Source organism: Haemaphysalis longicornis, unplaced genomic scaffold (genome assembly GCF_048455015.1).
Source record: "Haemaphysalis longicornis isolate Haplotype H1 unplaced genomic scaffold, Haemaphysalis longicornis Haplotype H1 scaffold_13, whole genome shotgun sequence".
Lineage (NCBI taxonomy): Eukaryota > Metazoa > Arthropoda > Arachnida > Ixodida > Ixodidae > Haemaphysalis > Haemaphysalis longicornis.
In genome coordinates this window covers 58,974,587-58,999,311 of record NW_027526233.1, presented here as the reverse complement: position 1 = coordinate 58,999,311, position 24,725 = coordinate 58,974,587, and the positions used below count along the sequence as shown (strand labels likewise).

The following is a 24,725-nucleotide window of genomic DNA, read 5'->3' as shown; positions in this document are numbered from 1 at the left end:
CTACTGGCACGCCCCTAGGGGACAAAAACCGAACTTCGATAAAGTATTACTTCACCACAAATGTTTGTAAAATGAGGCTCACTTTTTAAATTAGAAGACAGTAATTGGGTAAACTGTATCTATTTTTAGACGGTTTTTCTTTTAACGACTCACAGCAGCAGCCGCAAGCACTTGAGTGCTACTTCAACTTCCTGCCGACACACGACAGGCTCGTCAACTTATCCAGTGCTCACCCCAGTGCAGGGGGGGCAACCAAAGTCCGGCTTTTGATACATGGGGCTTATGGGGAGTTTCGCAACTGGTATATATCCAGTAACTTTGGGTGGGGACATGACCAAGCACGGAGAGACGACAGCTTCGGGCATCACTTGGCATTTGTTTCGTTGGATGGGAAGCAGTCAGTCCTCCCCTTATGCTCTCTTTACCCCTGCTACACTAGCGTCCGAACGTCATTCGAAGCAAATGTCATTTGACTCAAATGCCAAGTTGTGCTGCTACACTAGGTTGTAAAATGCCAGTCGGCTCAAATGACATTCGAGCCAAATGAGCACTGAGAGAGAGACATTTGGGATTTCAAATGCCATTTCTAGCACTCTCGCACGGGGCGTCTTCGATCGGCAATAAAAAACATGCTTCCGTACGTAAAACGAACAAAATGTTTCTCTTTGGTGGAACTTTGTTCACTGTTCATTTACTTAAAATATGAACTCAACATATTTAATTTTCACACTCTCAAACCAGTGGGCCAGTTGCAAAAAATAAAAAAAAAAAAGAACTGCACAAACAGCAACCACATTGCAATCAAAACTGGTGTCTCTTGTATTTTGATATAATTTTACTGCCTTAGATTGCTCCTAAATTTGATCGTTGCATTATTGTACGAAAACAGAATGGGGCAACAACAGCGCCACTACAGCACGGCGAGCAACTGTGAAAGCTTTCAAATGCCATCGAAATTGTAGTGTAGCACGGCGGATTCTGGATGGCATTCGAAGCACCCCATTTGAGTCAAGTGACATTTGGTTCAAATGACATTCGGACCCTAGTGCAGCCGCGGTATTAGTGTGCTTTGTCACAGAGACTGGGAGCTCCCTTGCATCACACACAATTTCGGTGCAAGCGTGACCACCTCCCTCGCTGCACAAGCATGAGCCTCCCCTCGCAAGCACCCCTGCACCAAAACCACACGAACACACACAAACAAAACTGCTGCCTGCTGTTTTGTGTGTGGTCAACTGCACTGGAAGTCAATAAAGGTGTTTGGCTTGCAACCATAGTCGAAGCCGCTGCTTGCCTAACGGGTTAGCACTGCCCAGCCTCCAATTGTCAACTCAGCTCCAAGACCCGCAAGCACTGGGGGCGAGCGGAAATTGGCTGGCAATCAACCTGACAGGGCCACCGTAATCGCACTGCCGTTGTCCATTCTGACTCTGACGACACGCAACCTGGTGGCAACAAACAAGGTGGCACTTCCTCCCCCTCCACCAGCCACCAACAACGCCCTCCCGTCCCGTTGCACTGGATGAGTCTCGTTTCATCATTATTATCAATCACCCCAATTAGGTCCGCCGCAGCAGAAGGGCCTCCCCCGTTGACTTTTAGGTACCCCTGTACTGCACTGTCCAAATCCGTCCTCTGACCCCCAAATTTCCCCTCCCCATTCTACCGCTACCAATCATCCCATGTCTTGGTGCACTTCTCCCCTTGACTTGAACTAGGATTTGAGTCTACTAGAGCCAGGTGCCTCCTACCGCAAGTGCTACGCACCCATCGTCGTCCCTTCCACAGCTTGCCAGGTCAAAAAAGGTACTGAGGCCTACAGAGTGTCCTCAGGCCCTCCCACTCGGCTGAAGCCTAAAGCGCAAGACATATGGACAACTGGCACATGCGATTCGCGCATGACTGATCGTTAGGACTGGTTTTGGCGTCGTTCGCTGGTCAGAGGAGGCTCACAACGTGCGACTGGCAAGCCAGATGCAGTCGTTACATTGTTGCAATCGTCGTGTGGCCACAGCCAATGTGAGCCCGAAGGTGTCATCACTGAGCATGTTTCTTTCAACGCCCCGAGGTGGCGCCAGTGGCTATTCTGAGTATTTTGCGGGGGGGAAGCTGTCCGCCACCGCCAACCCGTGCGCTCTCCGCCTGGCAGACAGATGCTGGCAGCGGTACCCACAGCATGGGCGAGCAGAATCACGGGTGCTAAATGTACCCACACCGCTGTACTGAACATGTAAAAATGCAATGTATAACGCAATAACACTATTCATTTTCACTTCAAGTTGATAAATGCTTTCTTTTCCTGCTCGGACTTCTCTTGCACATATCTAAATCGCCCTGAGTGCGCCTAAACAGGCAGGCAACCGTGGAGTGAAAACAGTGGGTGGAGCAGCGCCGACGACGCATCGCACGCGCGCATCGGGCCATGTGTCTCAAATTCACGCGTCCGTCTAGTCGCGGCGACTGTCGTAAAGATCAGTTGCTTGCGAGTCGCATGCACCACTCGTCCATGTGCCTCGCGCTTAACCCTTGGACTGCTAAAGAAAGACTTCAGTGCCTTACGTGCTGCTTGTCCTTGTGTTGCCGCTTGCGCAGGGCCTCGAGCTCCTTCATCTGCTTGCGGCGCAGCTTGACGTAGTCCTTCTCGGCCCGCAGGGCCTCCACCGTGATCGCCTCCAGACGCCACTCCTCTGCCGTTCAGGAGAGGGGGAGGGGGAGAACCCACAAGGAAGAACAACAATGGCAGTTCTCAAACGCGAGTGTGCAAAGTGCTTCCTCGCAACTCTCTCTCTCTCTCTCTCTCTCTCCTTTTTCCCAGACTTTGCCAATAGCATGAAAACTGGCTCTGTTGCACGGTACACAAGTTCGTTCGGCTTGTCTGCATATCACACGTCTTAAAAGCAGGGATAACATGGCCCTTGAAAACCAGAAAATCGCGACCACATCCAACTTTTGGAAAACCACATATGTATTTGGGAAGTGCAGTGGGTGTCAAATGAAACGTGAACACGAAAATATGAACCAGACTGTGCAAAATTTAAAAATACTGTTCGTAGAGTTCATATAATGGAACGCTATAGGTATATTTGGAAATCCACATTTCACAACTTTGTTTATGTAACCAAGCCACCCATCATTTTGGCTTGCATAAAAAAAAAAACGCGCTATTTGTGTATTGAGGTTCATATTTTCTTGTTCGCATTTCATTTGACGACCACTGTTCGTTATAAACTACTTCCTCCTTTGAAATTATCATCTCCTAATTCATCGCAAAAATATCGTAAGTCCAATGCGGCTGTGACTGGGGGGGCTCACAGGGCTTTCCTGTCTCCCACATCCCGTCTCCTCCTCAACTGTGCAAGACATGCAACTGCTACTGGCTGTCACTTTTCCGCTTCACTGTTTACAATCTTATCGTTCGCTTGTCTGCTCTTTCTAGTTAATTTTTCGCCGTCTTTACGATCGGTCACGTACTTCATAGTTTTGTGCGGGCTGCCACATCATTGCGTGATCGGAATACGATGCGTGAAGACTAGTTCAGGATGCTACATGTGTTCGGTGCACAGGAGTGTGTCATGAAGCTTGTCCACACGGCCAAGCTGAGGTTGGCGCGGTGTGTCGCTAACAATGACCACATCGGTGCTTCCAGTGATGTATCTGCCTTCCTGTCTAAAGAACACAATGCTTCGAGTACACCCCATGTCGCGAGCGCATCGACCTCCACGACCAGCCTCTGCCTCTGTGCAGGTGACAAGCCACAACGCGTCGTCCATGGTTTGCTTGACAACGCATTTCCTCACGCGTGAGGAGATTGCTGTGGTGAACAGACTGTGCTGCTGTTCGAAACAAGAGAGAAGACAAAAAAAGTGAGAGAAAAACAACGTGTGCAAAGACCAGCTATGCTGCAGGGTTTTGTGTACCCCTGAAAATATGAGCACAATCATCAAAGGCTGTTTTCTCTGAATCGATTGATTGAAGGGTTTAATGCGCTGATGCAACGCAGGCTATTGGGTGCGCCGTAGTGGAGGGCTCCGGATTAATTTTGGCCACCTGGGGATCTTTGACGTGCGCCGAAATCTCGTACACACGGGCGTTTTCGTTTCTCGCCTCCATCAGAAAAGTATTTTCTCGGAATAAATCTTTCTCCTTCGTGACCGCTTACATCCGTGATATCTCAAGAACTGCTTGTCGTATTCACATCCCATTTGTTTCTATTCTGTTGCTGAATAAATTTCTGAGGAGAAGACAAGCCTGGTTTTGTCAAAGTTTGAGTGTAGAATTTGTTAAAAGCAAAAAAAATCACATTTGCACGTATGACCAGCAGCACTAATTTGAATGCTTCGCTGAAATTTTTGTGTTCGAAAATTTAGAAAAGCGCTCTGTCTTGTCCTCGGGTATCTCTTCAAGAACCATCGTGCCGTATTTCATGCTTTGTAATTCTCCAGGCCTGGGATTAGGAATCAATACTAACCATTTTGATATACCCTCGTAACTTGAGAACTAGCCAGCACAGCTCAATGAAACGTGGCACTTTTTCTAATGTTCATGCTATAAGACTAGCCTAAAAACTTCATTCCGACATCTCAAGAAACAAAAAAACGTGGTGCTCAAAGGTGCCTCTCCTCCTCAAAGCTGGCTTTCTTGCACAACTCATCAGCTATGCGGAAAAGCAGCCTCGTGTGAAAGATGGACAGGTGCGGCAAGAGCAAATTGTTTGCAAGACAAACCGGCACACGTCATCGTGAAGTTTACTCTTGCAAGCTTAGTCACCACTCCAGAAGAGAATTGATTTTTTTGACAAATACGCACACGGTATGCTCACACACGTTCTACGCGTGCCATCCCAACTTGGTGATCATGTGTAGGCCCTAACCTCTTCATTGTCACTAATTCCTAGTATCCATTAAAAAAATATGTGCTTACCGTATTTTCGCGCGTATAACCCACCCCTGCATATATTCCGCACCCCCACTTTCAGTCCGCCAGAAAAGAAGAAGAAAAAAGAAATCCTCACGTATTAGGCACAAATTTAATACAGGAACGGCTGCACCAAAGCTGCTGCTCAAGCAACACATCACATACTACTAGACAGAAAAAGCGTATATTTAACAAGCAGAATACACTGACTGCAAGGCGAAATTCAGTAATAAAATTCAGTTGTGAGAACACGCCCGTCCTTGTTTTTTCTTTCTTGTCCTTGTATGTTTTGCGCAACCGCTGCCATGGAAGGCTTGGTCAGTGTTACTGCATAGGAGCTTCAAGCAGCCATGAAGACAAAATACAAGTCGGGTTTATTAGAAAGACTGCTAAGTCCCGATAACAGTGATACCAATATCATCGCAATCTTCAAACAAATAATGGAGATATTAAAGAAAACGTGTGAAGCAGTCGTGACCCCCTAGCCAATTTCCCCCAACTTTTCTATGACGTCACAGAACATTGTATGTGCGATTGCCGGCCGCTTAACTGACCTGTCGCGACGAAACATGACTGGACGTCTGTAGTGATGCCTCTAGTTCCATTTGACCGCATCACTTGAATGCTAACGTGCAGTTAACGCACTGAAAATTATGTTTTATTGTTGGCCCATATGACGTCATTCTTGCTCATGACACGTCACTGTGGCGCGAAATTTCAAAGTTTTTAAACACTTCTTGCTTTTTTTTTCGTAAAAAAAAAACCTCTTTTGTGGCTGTAATGGAGCTGAGTGAGATACCGAATCCTAGTTCTTTCAAATTAAACGAAGTTGTGTTTTCTCTTCGTGGCTCCTTTCACGGCACAACGCACATTCATGATACAGGCTGCACTAAAAAAAAAAAAATAAATAAATAACCCACCGTATTATCCGCACCCCTACTTTGCCACTGAAATTATCGCATTTTTGGTGCGGGCTATATGTGCGAAAATAGTAATTTCGACTGCGAAAAATGAGCGTGCTTCGGAGTTTGCTGTATATTTCTGGAACCCTGAATCTTTACTGCCCGCTACATTTACGCTGAGAGACAAGTGCACACATAGCATGTAGTCACTGCTCCCTCTGTAGGACAGAATGTGCGGCAGCAGATCTGACTGCCAACACCCCCTATGTACTTGCATTCTGAAATCCACCATCTCTACTCTCCCTGTGGCAGATTTTTTTCAGGTGAAAGCTCCCCTTGTGTGAAAAACTTGTTCCAGTGCAGTGAGACCTCGATGTAGCGGACTTAAATGTAATAAGACCCCCATGTAACAAAGCACGTAGTCTTTTTCGCCTGCAAGTGTATGCGCACCATGTATTTTCCGCCTCTGTGTAACAACATCCCATTTGCCGAAATTACAATGCAACAAACTTTCATGGATAATTAAACACAAAGTTTTTGTTCCAGAAGTGCACTTTGGAAGTTGCAAGCACTGAAATGGGGCCTCGATAAAACGTGAACGGCTACACAGGCCGCCCAATGCCGTGCATGCAGCGAGCCACGGAGCGAGCGTAGCGCCTACGAGCTTGTTGCCTCTAAACTGTGTGTGGCGCCTCCCGTGGCGGAGTCGGCGAGTCTGGTAAACCTGTCTTGCCACAACATTATCATCATCATCACCAGACAGACCCAGCGGTGCAAATGAAGACGTTGAAGTGAGTAGCCCAGGCAAGACGAAGAGAAAGACGAAGGAGCAGTTTTTTGGGCGCTACAGTTAGTGGTGACAGCAGAATTATGGGCACAAATTCGCCCTCTAAATAAACAGTGCTTTTCCCGTTGCTACGAACCCCAGCGCTTAACAGTATCGTTTAGAGAACAGCCACAAAAGAACACCCGTGCCGCTGCCACATAACATCGCTTTGTCCTTCATTCGGGTTCACTTGCGCTTGTTGGGGGTTCCGTCGTTCCAGCAAGTGCGCGGTGAACGTGCACCATTTTCACACCCACGATCGCGATTCCAAGCTGGCGGCGGCTTCTGCCTCAACCAGAAAACAATGCGCGCCAAGTGCGGCATTTGGAGGAGCCTGTCTAGTGCCAGTGGGGAGGCGTGAGCCCTATGGTGGGAGCTTTGAAGTGCTCGGGGCAGCCAGCTGACCCCAGCAGAGATGATTAGGCTTAGCACCATGGGGGATATTTGATGGGCACTTTCCTAAGCAGCGCATATCATGTTTTATAGGGGCATTTTAACCCACCTTATCGCCTTCTTTCCCACATGAGAAACTTCGTTTTCCCCTCGTGTTGCGTTTCAGCGAGCAATTGGAAGCAGTAGCTGGAGCTACCAGCGTGTTACGCATTTTCTTTTTAAGCAAAGAGTTCCATTCCGGCAATAGGTACGTAGTTCGAGCTACCTGCACCGCTTCACGGCTGCAACACAGTGCAGGTGGTATCCACGGTGGCATCAGTACACCAGCCATGTTTGCGCGCCGTGTTTGCGCTTGCAGGAACCGCTTCACACAGTTAACCCGTAATTTTAACTGCAAATTTCGATGCAGCGAAGTGAATTACAAATATCACCGGTTTCGTTAAATCGAGGTTTGACTGCCGCCGAGAAATTCGCCCCCTCCAAAGTACACGCACCCCTCTTGTCGTCGTCCTTCTTGTTCTGCTGCGAGCCCTGCTGGTCGGAGGGGGTCCGGTTGACGAGGATGTCGGCCTCCTCGATGCCCATGGCGCGCATCTGCACCAGCCTCTTCTCCTGGGCCGACAGGAAGGCCCGCGGGTCCGACAGGGCGTCCATCAGGTCGCCCAGGCCGTCCGGCACGTAGATCTTCAGCTCGATGCAGATGAACAGCATCGCCAGCGACATGGGGAAGTTGCCCTCCGTGCGCAGGGACACGTGCCGGTAGCCTGCACACACCGGGGGGGAGGGGGAACCCAGCTCACGTTTAGCCTCATCCTGCCGCGGTGGCTCAGTGGCCAAGGCGTTGCGCTGCTGAGCACGAGCATGCGGGTTCGATTCCGGGCCATGGCAGCCCCTTTTCTGATCAATCAATCAATCAATCAAGCTTTATTTGACATTCGTGGTAGAAATGCGAGGAGACAGACAAAACGCCATTCAGACAGGCTTGACGTGGTTTGAGCCTCCTAATTTGAGAGTGCATCATCCAGAAAACATTTTTCTGAGCTGCAAAATAAAACTAAAAGTACGTGTTAAAAATGTACAAAACGTTTAGTAGCAGCATCCAACGTGATCAGGTTTTCGTCCGCAACAATGAATGACAGTCACAGTCACACAATCACAGACACACACGGAAAATACGCTTTGTATTCCAAACCAAAGAAATAAATGAGCCACTCAAAACAATTCAAAATATACATTTAAAACAGTTTTGTAGAAATAAACAAACACTGACAACAAAGAACTTCAGTCACACGATAGCCTGTTTAGTAACGATGGCAATGAGTACTCGAGCGATTGTCTTCCGTAGTTTGTTTGCGGGAAAGGAATGTGCCATTTTTCAGAATGGCGTGTTGGGTAGCTGGGGCAATTCAGAGCCAACTTGGATAGCATCGCAATCAAGTTGTTATTTTGTTTCATTCCCATTTGATATCGTTTGAGAAAAATGTAGTCGTACCGATGATGAATTTCGCTGACGCCCGGAGACTTAAAAAGGGGTGCGGTATCTACGTCATGTGCAACATTTGTGGCGAAAAGCAACAACGCCCGTGCGTACGGGGTTTCGATGCACGTTAAAGATCCCCCGGTGGTTAAAATTAATCCGGAGATCTCCACTACGCCAAATCAATCAATCAATCATGTTTCGCCTCAGCTACGTCCAAGGGTTGCTTTCTTTCTCAATAGTCTACGCGTGAAAGAGCCGTGGTGGCCGTTCTTGCCGTTTCAAATGGTCCTGCACGACGACTTCTTTATTTACGGACAGAACCTAATCAAACTAGGATCATCTATGTCACTAAACATCTTAACAACAAAACTGAAATCGTTTTTTTTTAGGATACCTTTCATACTTTTCGAGTTACAAGATTGATTAGCCTAAAGCTGCATTCGGCGTAATTAACTAATTAAGCGAGAACTCGACAAGATTTTTACGTCCGTGTAATCTGGAAGGTCTAGTCCGTGTCAAGACGCTATTAGATAATTGTTTTGTATTCTTTAGATATAAAGGAAATAACAAGAAAAGTTTCACCTTCCTTTCAAAACCAGAAATACAGTGTAAACCACTTATAACGTATGTCGCGGGAGCCGCAAAAATCCGCACTATAAGCGGTACCGCACTATAACCAAAACGGGCGCGAATTCAACCATATCCCTACCTACCTCTCAAGTCATCCTAAATTTTTTATCACCCAAACGCACAGCGCCTGAAAACGAAGGAAGGGTCTTCATTTCGTATTATTTTTAACATCAGCCGCTGCTGCCGGGTCTCACACATTGCAAAAGCGCGGTCTTACAAACGGCGAGTGCGGCTTTAACTTCCGTTGTGTTTGTGTTTTGAAAGACCATGGCTGCGTTTTTTGCGTCGCAGGACATGATAAGAAAGGCCAGCGGGATTTTTTTTTTTTTTTTTACCCCACCTTGCGTTCACGATGCCGAAGGCGGCTGCTTATCAGCGCAACGTACTGGTGGTGGAAATCTTCGCGCGGCTCGCTTGATCGGGAAGAGCGGTGGCTTATCTGCACAACGTTCTAAAGCGTGAACCGCATGGAGCGATTTCTCGCGAAAACGTGCAGCGCACGCTGCAGGCGCGGCGACGCCGGCGCGGATACCTTACGTAATGTGTGCGGCGCGGTAAGAGGCGGCAACATGGCGTCGGCACTGGCCGTGAAGCGGTGCAGGCAGCTCCAGCGACCACTTCTAACCGCTCGCTGAAATGCCGCACGAGGCGCAAGCGAAGATGCTCATGCAAGAAAAGAGCTGATAATGTGACCGTAAAGTGGAATATAAGCTGCCATCCACGCTGCTTGTGAAAGCGCCCATCAAAAAATACCGCGGCGGTAAGCCTAAAACACCTCGGGCGCGGCTAGCCGGCTCGGAGCGCTTTGAATCTCCCGCCATTAGGTGCGTTTCCATTGGTGCAAGTCGTCAGGCTCCTCCCACTGCCACGCGAAGAAGCCACCGCGAGCGCGGAATCGTAGACGCGAGCATGAAAAAAACGCACGCGCAACGCCGATGTGCACAATTCGTGTGCGAAAACGGCCCATGCGGTTCACGATTAATAGAAACAACTTTCCACGCGCGGACGGGGAGCCGGTCGCTATCTTCCGAGGTGCATCAAGCAAGGACAGCTGTGGTTATCACGTACGCGCGAACTAAAGGGTGCCTATTTTTTGCTTCTGTGTCGAAGTTAGAGGAGAGCAAGGGGTGCGCGCTGCGTCAGATGGCCGATTTCATCATTTATTTTTTTCTTTTGCTACCCTAAAACGATGCCCCAGCTGCGCCGGTGGATGAGCAGACCCGCCGAAAAACCGCACTATAAACGGTATTGTGCTTCGGCCGACCGCATCTTAAGCGGTATGCTTATGCATTGAGTTCTATGGGAGGCAAACCGGTGGTCACAAAAACCCGCGTTATATCCGGTCCCGCACTATAAGCGGTTACGTTATAAATGGTCTACACTGTAGTATCACGTCACAACAAAAGTGAAACCTGTCTTTTTTATGAATACCTAAATGAAATAGAGCCGTAATCTAATAGCTTCTCAGCACAGAATAGACCTTCCTGATCACATTGGCAAAAAATTTTGCTGAATTCTTGCCTAATTAGTTAATTAATTTTGGGTGACTTGGTTGACTTGAGTAACTCAAAAATTAAAGAGGGTATTTTAAAGCAAATTTCAGTCCTGTTATTAGGATAGTTAGCTACATAAACACTCTAAATTTGATTAGATTTGGTCCAGAAATAGTAAAAATAGTTTTACTTGTGACATCCTCTCTTAACAGGCTGTTGAACAACTGATGGGCACACAGACCAGCATTTTGACATTCCCGTAGCCCAAGAAAGACCACCGTGCTCAAAAATTTGACTCTGCCAAAACGGAAATCGAACGAGACATGGCCGCCCCCTCATCTGGTCCTTTTCGAGGTCGTGTCCAGGTAGTACACCAAATAAAACGCCCTCTTCCCTTCCCGAACCTCACCTGCCTGCAGGCCGTCCATGGGCAGAATACGTTGGCCGAGCATCTTGCCGTTCTCGTCATACACGGCAATCCGGATCACGGCAAGGTCTGGAAGGACCACCTGCATTCACAGCGGTACACAATTGCGCTCAGCGCTGGGCCTTGAGGGGAACAGGAAGGCTGCGGACATCCTGAATTCATTTCAGAGAAACTGCCGTATTTACACGATTGCAGGCGGCCGACTCATTTCTAAAAATTTTAAAATCTGAAGTTGGAGGGGTCAACCTAAAATCGAAACTGCAGCTTGCACCGGCGGCGATGGCAAGTCAAACGAGAACCCGGGGACGCAACAGTGCGTTTGCTTTCCGACTATACGTATTGCGTATAGTAGCCATGCCAAGCATTTGTTTCCAATACTTTTCTTTCTGCGCTCGCTGGGCTCACGGTAATACACGTGGCGTCTCCCATTGGCCGTTTCGGGGTCTGTGATGGGGTCTTTTGCAAAGTGCAGGCTCACACTGGACCACGACAAGCTGTGGGACCACAGCAGCTGCGACAGCGGCAGAAGCACTAGTGACGACGATTACACTAGCGAGGACAAGCTGTGTGTGTCAAATATACTTTGGTTGTGCAATGCACTCGTGCGCTGTCTTTTTAATTTTTTTTTTCACGTGCAATGTAGGGGGGGGGGGGTAGACCTACAATCATGCAACTTTGGTCGTATGATTTAAAAGAAAAGCAGATCCTAAATACTGACAAACTTTCCCATTTCACACAAAACAACAATATTCAAGTGGGATTTTCAATCCATGGCAAAGTGCCTGACAGGCAAAGTGCCTGACAGGCAAAGTGCCTTAAACAGGCAAAGTGCCTGACTTGGTTCTGCTACGTTTATTCTAGTTGAAGTTCTAGCTACTGTTCTCCCATCGTCAGATCTTACTGCTTACATTCTTCACATAAAGTCATTTTAAGCTTGCACATAGAAAAGACACATCAGAGGGCGACACCACAAGATGTGAATTTTGGAGACGGCTCCAAATCCCACAGGTTTGCAGACGAACAGTGACGGAGAAAGATCTGCTCCTTGCGGAACAGCGACAGCTCAACTCCACTTGCAACACTGTAGACGAAGAACAGAGGAGGCCAGAGGTCGGGCCCCTGAGGCACTCCTCCGAAAGAAGGCGCGTATGATACTGGCCTTTCGGAAGACAAAGGGCTCCTCGTTGTAGACGGGATTCAGTCCATTGGCGGGCACCATGCGGGTGCGGAACTCCTTGCGGATGGTGTCGGTGGGCAGGCCGTACATGTCCACCTCGACGTAGGTGCCCACCTTCTTGTCTGACAGGAACTGGCCCGACAGCACTCGCACCGAGCACTGCGCCGCTATCACCCCGTCCACGGGAGACTCCGCAAACGGGTCGAACGTCTTGTCCGCACGACGCATGAAGTCGGGCTTCAGCAGGTACCTGTGCCAAGGGTCGGCCGCACACGTGGGCGTCAATACCATGCAATTTGCACACCATTTTACGTGCCGTTCAGTGAAGATTTGCGATAGTAACGAGTCTTAAAATGGATCTACTTGCTATTGTTTTGAAAATATGCTTGCTTTTACGTCAGGTTGTAAATTCCAACACCGACCGAAGAAGCAAAGTCAGGTAAAAAAAAGTGCAGCTTGACCTAGTGGTGCAAGGCTGGAGAAACAGCAGAGCTAGGGGTCAACCTAGCTTCTCCCCAAACCGACAGCGGATCCCAGGAGAGAGGGAGCAGAAAGAGCAAGGCTATGCATGTTCCTCATGCGGCAAGCGACAACCCAAGATTGTCGCCCTTGACAGTAATGGCAAGCGAGACGTCGTCGCCGCCATCCAAGTCATGCCCATTTTGTCGCCTCCTTCCGACCCACCCAGGGCTTCCCTGCCTCAACGACCCCACCCCATAATGGTGTCTGGCTTTACGGGGAAGAGCATTGTAGCAACCAGCGCGGCACGAGTCTGCCGCGCCAAAGAGGGCGCCGACGAAGGCGGGAGCTCCTCACGTGGCTCATGCTCAAGTGCGCTCGGTATTTCTTTCTTTTTTTCTTTTTTTTTTTTTTTTTTTTTTTGCTAAAGCCACTGTTCGAAGGCCATACCGGGTGCCTCATGCCTTGGAGAACTCTTTTTTTTTCTCAGTATTATTATCTTTTTTTTTTTCTGCAAACGCCAATGGACCAAGCTGAAGCCTGCTGTTAAAAAGAGACAGAGATTCTATGCATGCTGTAAAAGTGCCCATACAGTTTGAAAGGCACTGGTTGCATTTACCTGTATTTTCTGAAAGAGAGACACACCGTGTAGCTGCTTGAGACTCAGCGAGTTGGTTCGTGATTATTAGCAAGGTCTTGTTCATCCATTGTTCTGCATTCAACCTGCCATTACTAACGAATAACAATGATACACTTAAGGTGTAAGTGAATGCGACTATTCAACGCTGCAAACAGGCAAAACTAGCCTTAAACAACTCCCAACAACACAAGTACAAGGTTCCCCACTACCAGCACAAAACCCGAGCTACTTTCTACAATTCCCCACCTTACACAATGCTGCTCAAATGTTTATGGCAAGTGAAAAGTAGCTATACCCTAAAAAAAAACGCAAGTTGAAAAAGTGCCTGAACATATGCACTCTTTCTCAAAAACCTCTCCCGTAAACCTGACTGGTAGAAAGACCATGAACCCAAATTGTGACCTAGGGCCATGGTGACTCCAGGTTAGGACTACACGTGGGTGAAGCATTTGTTCCGGTGCCCTCGTAGATGTACATACGCACCCGCAGCCGCCGTTGTACTCAAACTTGCCCTGGTTCAGCTGCATGGGCAGGTCGGGCGTCTGGAAGTTCAACGCCACCATCTGGCAGCCGGCGTTCCAGAAGATCTGCACGGAAACACGGTCGCACGTTAGACTCCAACAATAGCGGCATCTCTCATTTTACAAGACAATATGGTCGTGTGGAGTTCCTGTAACAGAACTTATCCTGCGTCATCCTTTATGGTGGTTTACACAACAAAACTTCAAAGGTTTTTTTGGAAGACTCTGAAGGCTCTTGTTGGCTGACCACACTGCTTACCTTGGATGGTATGGCCTGTTGAGGGAAATTAAAAAAATATTGATGTTGGGGCTAAGGTGGATGCTTTAAACGATAAGAAATCATTGAAAAACGGCAATGTTTCAGAAAGGAGCTCGTCCCCATGCGGGTTACCTTGCCATAATGATGGCCCCAGCGACATTCAAGTTATTCGACGATTTCTCAGAACTGTTTGTCAGAGTTACATGGCCAGGCCCTTTCTGTGTGTCAAAAACCCGATCACTCATTCGCTAAAGAACGTGAAGCCAAGCAACAAACACTCCCTCTATCCGAATGCACTTTTTGCTTGCTGCTTTTGCTTTGTTGCTATCATACTCATCGAAAAGGAAAACTCAAGAAACCTGAGGATTTCCGAGTGTTTGCAGAAATTCCACGACTTTGACGGCCTTGAAGACAAGTTTTTCAAGACCCGCTAGAGGCGTGTAGCAAGGTTCTGGCAGCCCGCATTCTGGAATGTCTTCACGGAACACGGTCACACCACACTCCAAAAATAGCACGACTGCGTCACAACGCAATATCGTAACATCAAGCGCCTCTGGTGCAGTTAAACCTCAATATAGCAAGTTTCAATATAGCCAAAGCCTGGATATAGTGAAGTAACAAGATTCCTACTGAAACCCATGCATATGCAGCACCAATGTAACGAAGCGCACAGCAGTAAAATTAAAGCAAATTATCGCAGGACAGCTGCCCGAGCTGTTTCAGGCAAAATCATTGCTGTCATGAGCAACTTTGGCCTGCCATCGCAGTGCTCCCAGGCTTCCCACAGAGTACGTAGGTTTCGAAGGCCCCCTAAGTCCAAATGTTTGCTTATCATTATTTTAATAATCATGGTAAGTACCAAAGCACAGCTCCTTCCCTTACCACACTCAGACTTTCTTTCCAACCTAAACCTTCTGCCACACCTTTCACAATCTTATCTGCAGTTCCTCTACTCTCTCTCCAGTTATTTAAGCCTGCAGACATCTTTACCAGAGCACGCATTGGTCACCAGCTTGTTCCTGTGACTGACGCCATTAACTCCAAGAATGTTGTCAATGAAGTTATTTGTAACTGCCAGACTTCTCTGTAATGCCCGTAGGCCCTGAGAGTACGACAACAAATAATGTGAGCCAACAATTAAAAGTGGAGTGCCTGCCGATCAGAACGCTGGCACAATCTCACAGGAGAGGTGCGCCACTTTGTTTTGAATTCTGCTACTGACATATTAAACATGGCCGCCCGCAGAGGCTGGCTTCAAGGGTAAAAACTGTTGTTAGTCCATTTTAAAAACAAACTGCTCAGTACAGTCCCAACCTTAATGCTAAATGAAAAAGGTCAGTGAAGAAGGGCTTTGTACAGTTTGAGCTTCAACGAGCCAGCGGTTTGAAAAGAATAAATTCTCACAACATTTACAACAACGCTGCAACAACCTGTATTTACTAAATTGCAACCACTGGACAGTAACCAGTGCAACCAATGCAATTGCAACCACTGGACACTTGATTCTGAATGTTTCTGGTTAAATTGTTGTCATATTTTTTGTGCTGTGCTGCTCACAGGCTGCCTTTTTACCTTTGTAACTTTTTGCCTTGAATTGTTGTATGCATGCCGATATTCCCCTAGGTCAACCTCTATGTTTCGAATGGGTCCAGAACTAGCCGAAGGCTAAGGACCCGGACGTTGTTGTTTGTATTTTGTACCTGCGAAAGTTTCACAACAAACAATTTCAAAAATTTCAGTGTTTCCAACCAATGCAACCAATGCGCAGTAATGTTTAATGCTATTCATTAACTCGCACCCCTCTCACCAGCCGCATTGCAACCCTGAGAGCAGCTAAGACTTGCACGTGGCCTGGCAGTTCTGCTGAACCTCGACAAAAAACAGCACGCAGACGAAGATCGAGCAGTCGCGTTTGCACATTCCTTTTCTGTGCCCTTGTCTACGCGCTGTTTTCTGTCATATTAAGCCCTGGAAGTGTTTGGTACTGCTTGCTTGGTTTAACAACACTTTTCTTTTACCCCTCTGCATCAATTTTTGCCGAGTGACAACCGCGTTCAGCTGTTGCTGCTCCATCCCCTTTCACTGCACAATGACTAACGCAGGAAAACAACTTGGGATGAAAACGCCACACGTGCTCGAGTAAAATTAAGAGGAGCCCGAAATTTCTCCTCCAGCGTCTGAGTCACTCAGGCATTTAAAGGAATGCCTACAAAGCATGGGAGAAAAAATGCCTACAGACTATAGGAGACACATTTGTGCATGAAGGTCACAACGGTGCACCGCTTGGAGGACAAAACACTGCACAAATTCTATGTGTGGTTGCTCAAAACTTCCCATGCATATTGGCATAACGCATGCATACAATGTTCGTTCAATGGGAATACGGGAGCCAATATGCATACAGGGGACGTACAGGGTGGTGCGACGATAATTGGAACACTTGAAAAATTTTTCCTGAGCGAACCGCCGCTCTGTTCGCACTCAAACTTCACACGAAGGTCACATTTTGAGGTCTATTTTGTTTGGCACCGGGAACAACGACAGTACTTACCTGTTTATATTCTGAAAATAGGTAAAAACGATTTTCGCCTATGGAAAAATGGTGGCCGATTCAGTTGTGCGAGCCAGCGCAAGCTGATAACGATGACGCCACCTGGGGTATGCAGAGCGAAACGCACATTTAAGTTTCGCGGAAGGAAGGGGCCAAATGGTGGGGCAAACGATCACAAAATCTCTTTCGTCTCTAGTTTACGATGGTCACAAATGCTTGCACAACAGCTGGTACCGATCATAATACATTTTCCCTCGTCCTATCATTGTCAATAAACGTTAGATTTGTTTCCTAACCTGCTTTCACATTTTCTGATTATCTGCTATATCTTTACCAGGTTATCCAGCTCTGCGAAATCAGCCTCACGATTCTTGCTTTGTCTTTGTTTGTTTGTTCTCGTTTTATCTGTGAAGTGACGTGTGCGTGTTGGGCTCCTTCCTACCGTGGATCCCGAACGTGCGTTTCGCTCTGCATACCCCAGGTGGCGCCGTCGTTCCCGAAATCCGCTTACACTGCCTCACACGCCCGAATCGGCCGCCATTTTCCCATAGGCGAAAATCGTTTTTATCTATTTTCAGAATAGACAGGTAAGTACCGTCGTTGTTCCCGGTGTCAAACAAAATAGACCACAAAATGCGACCTTCGTGTGAAGTTTGAGCGCAAACAGAGCGGCGGTTCGCTCAGGAAAAATTTTTAAAAGTGTTACAATTATCGTTGCAACACCCTGTATACGGGAGCCGATATGCATACGGGGCACGCATACGGGAGTCAATATGCATACGGGGCACGCACACGGGAGCGAGGAGAGATCTCACCTGTGGGAGGAAGTTGCTGGAATCGGCCCTCGTTCCTTTGGGATAGATGCGACTGAGCTGCCGCTTGTTGTAGCTGTTGCAGAGCTCGGAGTCAAGGAAAGTTTGGCCAAACACACGTGGGCACTAGTCTCCCTCGTAGCTTGCATGACTGCTCAAAGCTGTTTGTCCCACGCCAAATCACATTACGTGACAATAACGCGCAGGAACACGTGACCTGACAAGTCACTCAATATATGCCGAGTTAACAGCTCACCTGACAGGTTAGTGATTTTGAATGCAGTCTATGGAATGATTGCTCCCGTGGCTGAGCAGCCAATGGGAAGACAGTTTCGTGCCGCGGTTACAGCTGAAAATTCAGTCCCCGGCATTAGGTTTAAATGGGCCACGAATACAAAACACCGGTTTGGGTTCATTAAAAGGATTGATTACCTTGCCTGAATAACGACGACGTTAATGTTGGTGAAAACTTCAAACAAATATGTAATCTCAATGTTAAAATGGACAAATCACTGCTTCGTTGCTAGGTCTGCGATGCCACAGAATCTAATTTTCGCAATTTGTGGCTGCCGACCAGTGTCACTTTTACAAAATATAAGTGTGAAAATGTAGCACTGCCTGTAGCTCCACTTGATCATAGTATGCACTTCAATGCAAACACGGAGTTTTGAGTGTTCCCCCAATCGAACCACTCCTCCTGTCGTGTAGTGCAAAATTTGACAGCTTTTCCTTTTTCAGTTAAAAAAAACATCTTTTGGGCCTGGTATGGAGCACAGTGAGTTATCAAAGGCGAGTTCTCTAAAATTAACCAAGGCTGTACGTTGTCTTCAGGGCCTCTTGAAACAAGCCTGCTCCACTTAGGCAAACTGTTCTCTGCAGAGCACGTTGACAAGTTTTTCAAGCACGCTCCTTTAATTGAAAATTTGCTACCAACTGCGTCAGCTAATTTCCCTTTCACCAGCAGCAGCCCTCATCGCCACGATGGTACAACACTTTCGGAAGAAATGCGTCTCCTCTTTTTCTTCACACCAGGGGTGAGACAGCTGAATGAGATTTGGGAGCAGTTTTTGGAGCAGCGAAATCTCGATTTTGGAGCAGAAGAACCTTGAATTGTAGCAGAAGAACGACATAAATTATGTCACCTCAGGGGACTAAAAAAAATCAAATTTTTGGCAACTCGTGGGGAAGAAGTGCACTCTTAAATCGGTTTCGAACGTACTATAGAACACTGAAACAGCCTCTCAATAAACTTTTTTTTTTTTCTGCCAGAATATCACGAGGTACGAACTGCACTACCTTTTTATAAACCACTTTTAAATTCTTAGGTTCTATGAATATAGTGGAGCTCCGTTGAAAATATCGAATTGAAAAACTAAGCAATCGTAAGGCATTTTTATAATCATGTGAATGCCGAAATTGTTATTTTTGTTATCTCGGACTCTGCTGTACGCACAAGTGTAGAGCCACGGCAAAAGTTGCGCAAAAGGGTCGTACTCTTGGCATTGAATTTCACTTCAGATAAATGAACCATTATTACTAGCGTGAAATAATAGCTCGTCCCGCTATCGGACACTGCTTAAACATTTTGCGGCAATGTAGCCTGCACCGCTGCTTCTGCAGCATCGATCGTCCCATTTCTGCCACTCGCAAGCTCGCTGTGAAAGGCAGCAATAACTCAGCGTTTTATAACACCGCAACGAGTCCGAAATTTCCCTTCAAACACGCACCGGACTCACACTCAAGGCCGAAACACCGCGAATTCGCGGGCGCCATGTTGTTTTGGATGAACTCCCGTCTTTCGAGCCCCGCAACAGATCAAAGGACTAAATGTAAACCCAGCTACCCCATAACTAAACCAAGGTAGACATCGGCGAAGAGCACTCTGCCTGAACCACAAGCAAATGCTTCGCCCGGCGGCCACGTTTTCCCCATCTTTACCACACCAAGATGGCGGCGCCCAGTAATGTCTCCGGAGATACGGCGCTCCAAAAATTGCCGTTTTTGTTCATCAACTTGCACAAATAGTTTGACGCCTTAGTAGACATAATTATTTTTTCTACAGGACTTTGCAATAGTTTTTGATGGAAAAACCGAAAACGCACAGTTTATAACATGTGCAACCCGACATTGTGACTTTCGAAAAAAAAAAAACTATCTCTGGTACAATTGTACGATCAATCAGATTTAAGCTTTACAAACACCATCACATTGGGGGTGCTGGTAAATAATGCCGCCAGTAAGCATTTCCCCCACTGAAACTGACGGGAGCGTTAAAATCCTTGGCTTCAGACTGTTTTGGAGCAGTTTGGCGCAATTTTTACAATTTTCAAGCTTTTGGAGCAGCCTGGCGCAGGAAAACAAATTTGTATCAAATCTGCGCAATATGCGCAGCTGTCTCACCCCTGTCACACGCACCAGAAAAAGTAAGAACAAACATGCCCCATAGTTGAGTGCGCAGTAAGCATGTCTGCAGCCAGAGCACTGCAATAGAGGACATCATCAAAGCATCCTTTGCTCTCCAGCTCTGTTTAACAGCTGACTTGGAGTTAAAGGTTCCCCAGCCAAGCGTGTCAATTTTCATCAAAAAAGTATGATGCACACCTGGTCCCCGGGCAAGATTACTCTGTACCTATATACCCGTCACGTACACCATCCTCCTCCTCATCAGCCTATCTATGCCCACTGCAGAATAAAGGCCTCTCCAGTAGATCTCCAATTATCCCGGTCCAGTGCTAACCGCGACCACTTTACCCCACAGACTTCTTGATCTCATCTGCCCATCTAACTTTCTGCCGCCCCCTGCCACGCTTGCCTTCTCTCAAGATCCACTCTGTTACCCATAATGACTAGCGGTTATCTCCCGTTCGCATTACATGCCCTGCCCACGCCCATTTCTTCTTAATTTCTACTAATATGTCCTTAACATGCGTTTGCTCCCTGACCCACTCTGCTCCACTGACGGATACACTCAGCTACACTGCACCTGTGCGGTAACACTGTGTTCCCCGATGGTACACCGTATGGTGTACCCACATGATACCCTTATAGGTGCACCACATGGCTATACAATATGGGTATGGGTGGTGCACCCATACTGCTCACCACATGGGTTTGGAGTATACAGTGCACCCGTAGACCCATACAGTTTGCGATACTCGTATAACAATGGGTGTAAAGGTACCCCGCACCCGTATGGGCATACTCCGTGGGTATGCCACGCTGCATGATGAGCCCTTAACTAAGCTAGTGAGGGCCAAAATGAGCAGTGGGTCATGGCCCTTCTTCTTCAATGGTTTGTGGTAATGACGATTACATGCCACAAACAGCGCAACCCTGACGAAGCACCCTGAGGGCCGTGGTGGGGGCCAACCAGTGGGGAGGATACTTGACGAACTCGATGGCCTGCGACTTGAGGCAGCCCAGGGCGGCCGTCTCGGCGAAGGAGGACATGTTGAAGTGGATGGCCCGCTCGTCGGCCACCTCGAAGCCCTGGAACTTGACCGGCTGCGCGTAGTTCACCAGCGAGGAGAGCACGGGGTGGACGTGCACCGTGGCCCCCGTGTACTGGTAGTGGGCCATGGCCAGCTGCTCCTCCAGCTGGGCCTCCACCTGTTTATCAGGGGAGGGGGGCAACTCACGTCCTCCTCCTCCTCCTCCTCCGCGCAGCAGTTGGCTGCCGCTGAAACTCCTTACCTTCTTTTCTGCAAGGGAAGAGAGAGGAAGGGAGGGAAGGAGGGTGTCAGAAGTCACCTCTGAATGCAGGGAGAGCGGCAGAAGCATACGGCCTTGGGCCTAGCAAGGGCACAAAAAGAAGTTGACAATGACTTGCACGGGACACCGTTTCTGCGATGCATGTTCCTCTGTAAGCCTTCGTCAACTAAAAACGCACTGAGAGAGGGTGTCAGTGGTCATCTCTGGACACGGCATGAAGAAGGAGGAGACTACTTGCAGAAGATAACTATGAGATGCAGCGCCTGTTCTGTTTCGCGTGTTCTTTTGCAAGTCCTGGTCAACTTAACGCACTGTTATGTCTCGACTGACGAGGCTAGCAAGTGCAGAGCATAAGCGAAGAAGAGAGCACAAAAGGTGAAGAGGCAAAGGTCTCACTCCCCGCTTCCCGCAATTCTAGCACATTGTTTTCCAGTAGACGCTGGGAGGCAAGGCACAGACCTAACAATACTTGCTGTTGAGCTACTTGGGTGGTGACTGCAATAACGAAGAATCGGGTGCTAAACAGATGAGGACAGAGATAGAAACATATAACATGTAGTACGTCGTTTGTTTCTATCATTGTCCTCGTCTGCTTAGTGGCGCATTCTTTTGTCAAGGCAGAGATGTTCGGGGGCACTTGCAGCTGATACGTAACACCCAACAGCCTCGGCAGAGTTCAAAGAAGGCACACCCTTGAAAAGTTCTCGAAAGCTCGTCTTCTTGCGAGAGACATCAGCGGCGGAAGGCGAGTGACAACAGAGACGCAAACAGTGACACAAACGTCAACTGGCACACGAGAGCAAGCCACGCATGCCCCCAGCAAGCCACAACTATCCCACAATCACTTCTGCTCCCCAGAGAGGGAGAGAGAGAGAGAGAAGTGGTGCAGAAAGCCATTTGAAGCAAAGCAGGAAGCGAGACGGAGAGAAGGTGAAGGGCACGGCCACAAGCTCTGCAAGAGATGCTGTGTGCTGAAGAGAGGGAGGCTGGACAAAGAAGAAGAGCGCTGAGTCAGGCCAGGGAAGAACAAGCAAGAGAAAGGAGTAGAGATAGGGAGGTAAGGAAGAAAAAAGCAGGTTGGTCCCCTCTCGGGGCCAACCCAGAGGACAGAGAACAGATGACGATTCCAGCAACGGAAAGCCAAACGGCAACAGAGTGCTGAAGGAGAGCGCTGAGTAAGAAGAAGGGGGGGAGGGGGGGGAGAGAGAGAGAGATAGAGAGAGAGAAGCAAGGACCTAAAACACGCGGAAATGCAATGCCACAACAGGGCTGCGCCATTAAGGACAACGTCCACACAAGCAGACGACACACTGCCAGCTGGCATGAGAAGGCTGCAGCAGACAGAAACCAGAAAAGAGTTCAGGGGTGAGTACCAACAAGTTGTGTGAACTTCAGCTGAAGTTGATATCGACTATAAAATTACCCATCCAGCCTCTTTAGAAAGCCCTCATGATTACCCCAGTGAGGATGTGTTCCTTTTCTTTACTTTTAAATCAACTTCGCCACTTCTTTTTGCGAAACTTAATGTGGGCACCGTTAACAACATTAGCATCATCATCATCATCCTCACAAAACGCAGCAAGTGGTGAACTGCGACACTGAACAGAGCATCAGAAGGCACACAGCACCGGTAGAGAGAGATATTGAAGGGCTGTACACATTTTGGAGAGGTTGAAACACAGTCAGAGAGAGAGAGAGAGAGAGAAGCAGGAGAAGCAGTAACAAGAAAGCACACTCACACAAGCTGTGCATTGGCTGGCAAATGACCAGACAAAGAGCGAGAGAGAGAGAGATGTGACAGTGTGCCAAGCAGACTGCAGGCTGGCCAGTGGACAAGACTGAAGGGAAGGAGCAGATGTGTTTGCTGCCGCCAAGCGGTGAAGAGAGAGAGAGAGAGAGCAGAGAGAGCAGTGCATAAAGCAAACAAGGCTCGGTGCTGTCTGCCCAGAAGAAGAAGAAGAGGCCACAGCAGAGAGACAGCGTGGGCAGTAGCTGAAAAGGAGGTGAGAACGATGTGCTTGGTGCCACCAAGCGGTGAATAGACAGAGAGAGAGCAGAGAGAGAGAGCAGAGAGAGCAGTGGTGCGTAAAGCGAACAAGGCTCGGTGCTGCCTGCCCAGAGGAAGAAGAAGAAGAAGCGGCCAGCCAGAGTGGAGAGAGAAGCGGTGATGGCGCGAGTGATGAGGGCCAGAGACAGCCAGAGGAGGCTCACTTTTGGATCCTGGATTCTCCTGTGTGGGCGAACTCGGCTCGATGATCTCTGGAAGTCAGGCCAACCAGTTAGGGCAACGGCAAGACGGCAAGAGCCACTCATCCACCAACACCAATACAAGAGCAGGCACATTTTAAAAGGGGAGCGTGTCACTTTCAAAATCAAATTTATGGGGGCTCAACGTGCCGAACCAACACCTAGGCTATGAGACACATTGTAGTGGAGGGCCCCACATTAATGTCGACCACCTGAGGATCTATTCATCATCATCATCACCACCACCACCAGCCTATTTACGCCCACTGCGGGGTAAAGGCCTCTCCCATTAATCTCCAATTACCCAAGTTCTGTGCTAACTGCGACCAATTGATCCCCGCGTGTTGATGGAATTGCAGAATGGGGCTTGGGGTGCGGCCTGACCCCGGCGACCATTGCCGGTAACGCACTCCCTCACCAGAGCAGGATTGGCCACCCTGGTGTAGTAACGGCCACAACCTCCCATGAATACGCCAATTAACCCACGGCCCTCAGTCTCCAGTGGCTGCGAAGCAACTGGCCACGGCGGCGGCCAGACCTGTGACGCAGCAGAGGGTGCTAAGAACACCTGGAGCCGGACAGGCCGCCATTGGAATCTGAACCTGGCAACGTTTAACACGAGGATCTATTAGACGTGCGCCAAAATCTCAACTTATGGGCATCTTCTGTTTTTGCCTCCTCCAGAAAAGCGGCCCCTGAAGCCGGGATTGAACCCCCGTCCTTGAGCTCAGCAGCATAATGGCTTAGCCACTGAGACACCGCGGCGGGTTGAGTGCCGCATCTCGCGTATGGCTGACAGAAGGATGTACTCAAGCCCGTCCTGCCAGTTATTGTATGTTTGCAGGCAAAACAGTGGTTCTTAATAGGCTGGCTTCTTTTCCACGCAGTGTGCCTGTAGAAGGGAATATACAGAAGATGTTCTGTGTTCAAGGGGTCCTGAAACTTGCGACCAAACACGTGGCCATGTCAGCCCAAGCCTGGGCCCTCAGTTGATGGAAGAGGGGGTGTCAAAGGGCCAGCGTGGGCTAGCTGGCTACAGTGGTGCCACACAATTACTTAGCCCAGTAGAGAACAGGACAGAAGAAGAACACAGGACAAGCACTTGTCCCGTGGTCTCCTTTTTTGAGTCCTGTGTCAACAAGGACAAGCACTGGTAAACATAAATTGAACGAAGAGACCCCGAACATAGCCTTCACATTGATACCCTTTAATCGGTACAGTAACCAGACAGTGTGTACAACTCCCTTCACTTACTAAGTTGCAGTGACAGGCACCCCCACAAT

At 48.3% G+C, this 24,725-nt stretch overlaps 1 protein-coding gene across 1 annotated transcript in view; it reads right to left on the bottom strand.

Moving 5' to 3' along the window:
* The window catches only part of Norpa (no receptor potential A), a 120,976-nt gene that overhangs the window by 19,722 nt on the left and 76,529 nt on the right, over positions 1–24,725 (bottom strand). Inside the window, exons 18-25 of the mRNA XM_077694799.1 lie at positions 23,407–23,454; positions 20,870–21,185; positions 17,488–17,560; positions 13,825–13,928; positions 12,225–12,492; positions 11,048–11,147; positions 7,530–7,799; positions 2,560–2,687 (exon numbers count right to left, since the gene is read on the bottom strand). Coding sequence (XP_077550925.1) covers positions 2,560–2,687; positions 7,530–7,799; positions 11,048–11,147; positions 12,225–12,492; positions 13,825–13,928; positions 17,488–17,560; positions 20,870–21,185; positions 23,407–23,454 — 1,307 coding nt within the window. The remainder of the gene's footprint in view (positions 1–2,559; positions 2,688–7,529; positions 7,800–11,047; positions 11,148–12,224; positions 12,493–13,824; positions 13,929–17,487; positions 17,561–20,869; positions 21,186–23,406; positions 23,455–24,725) is intronic.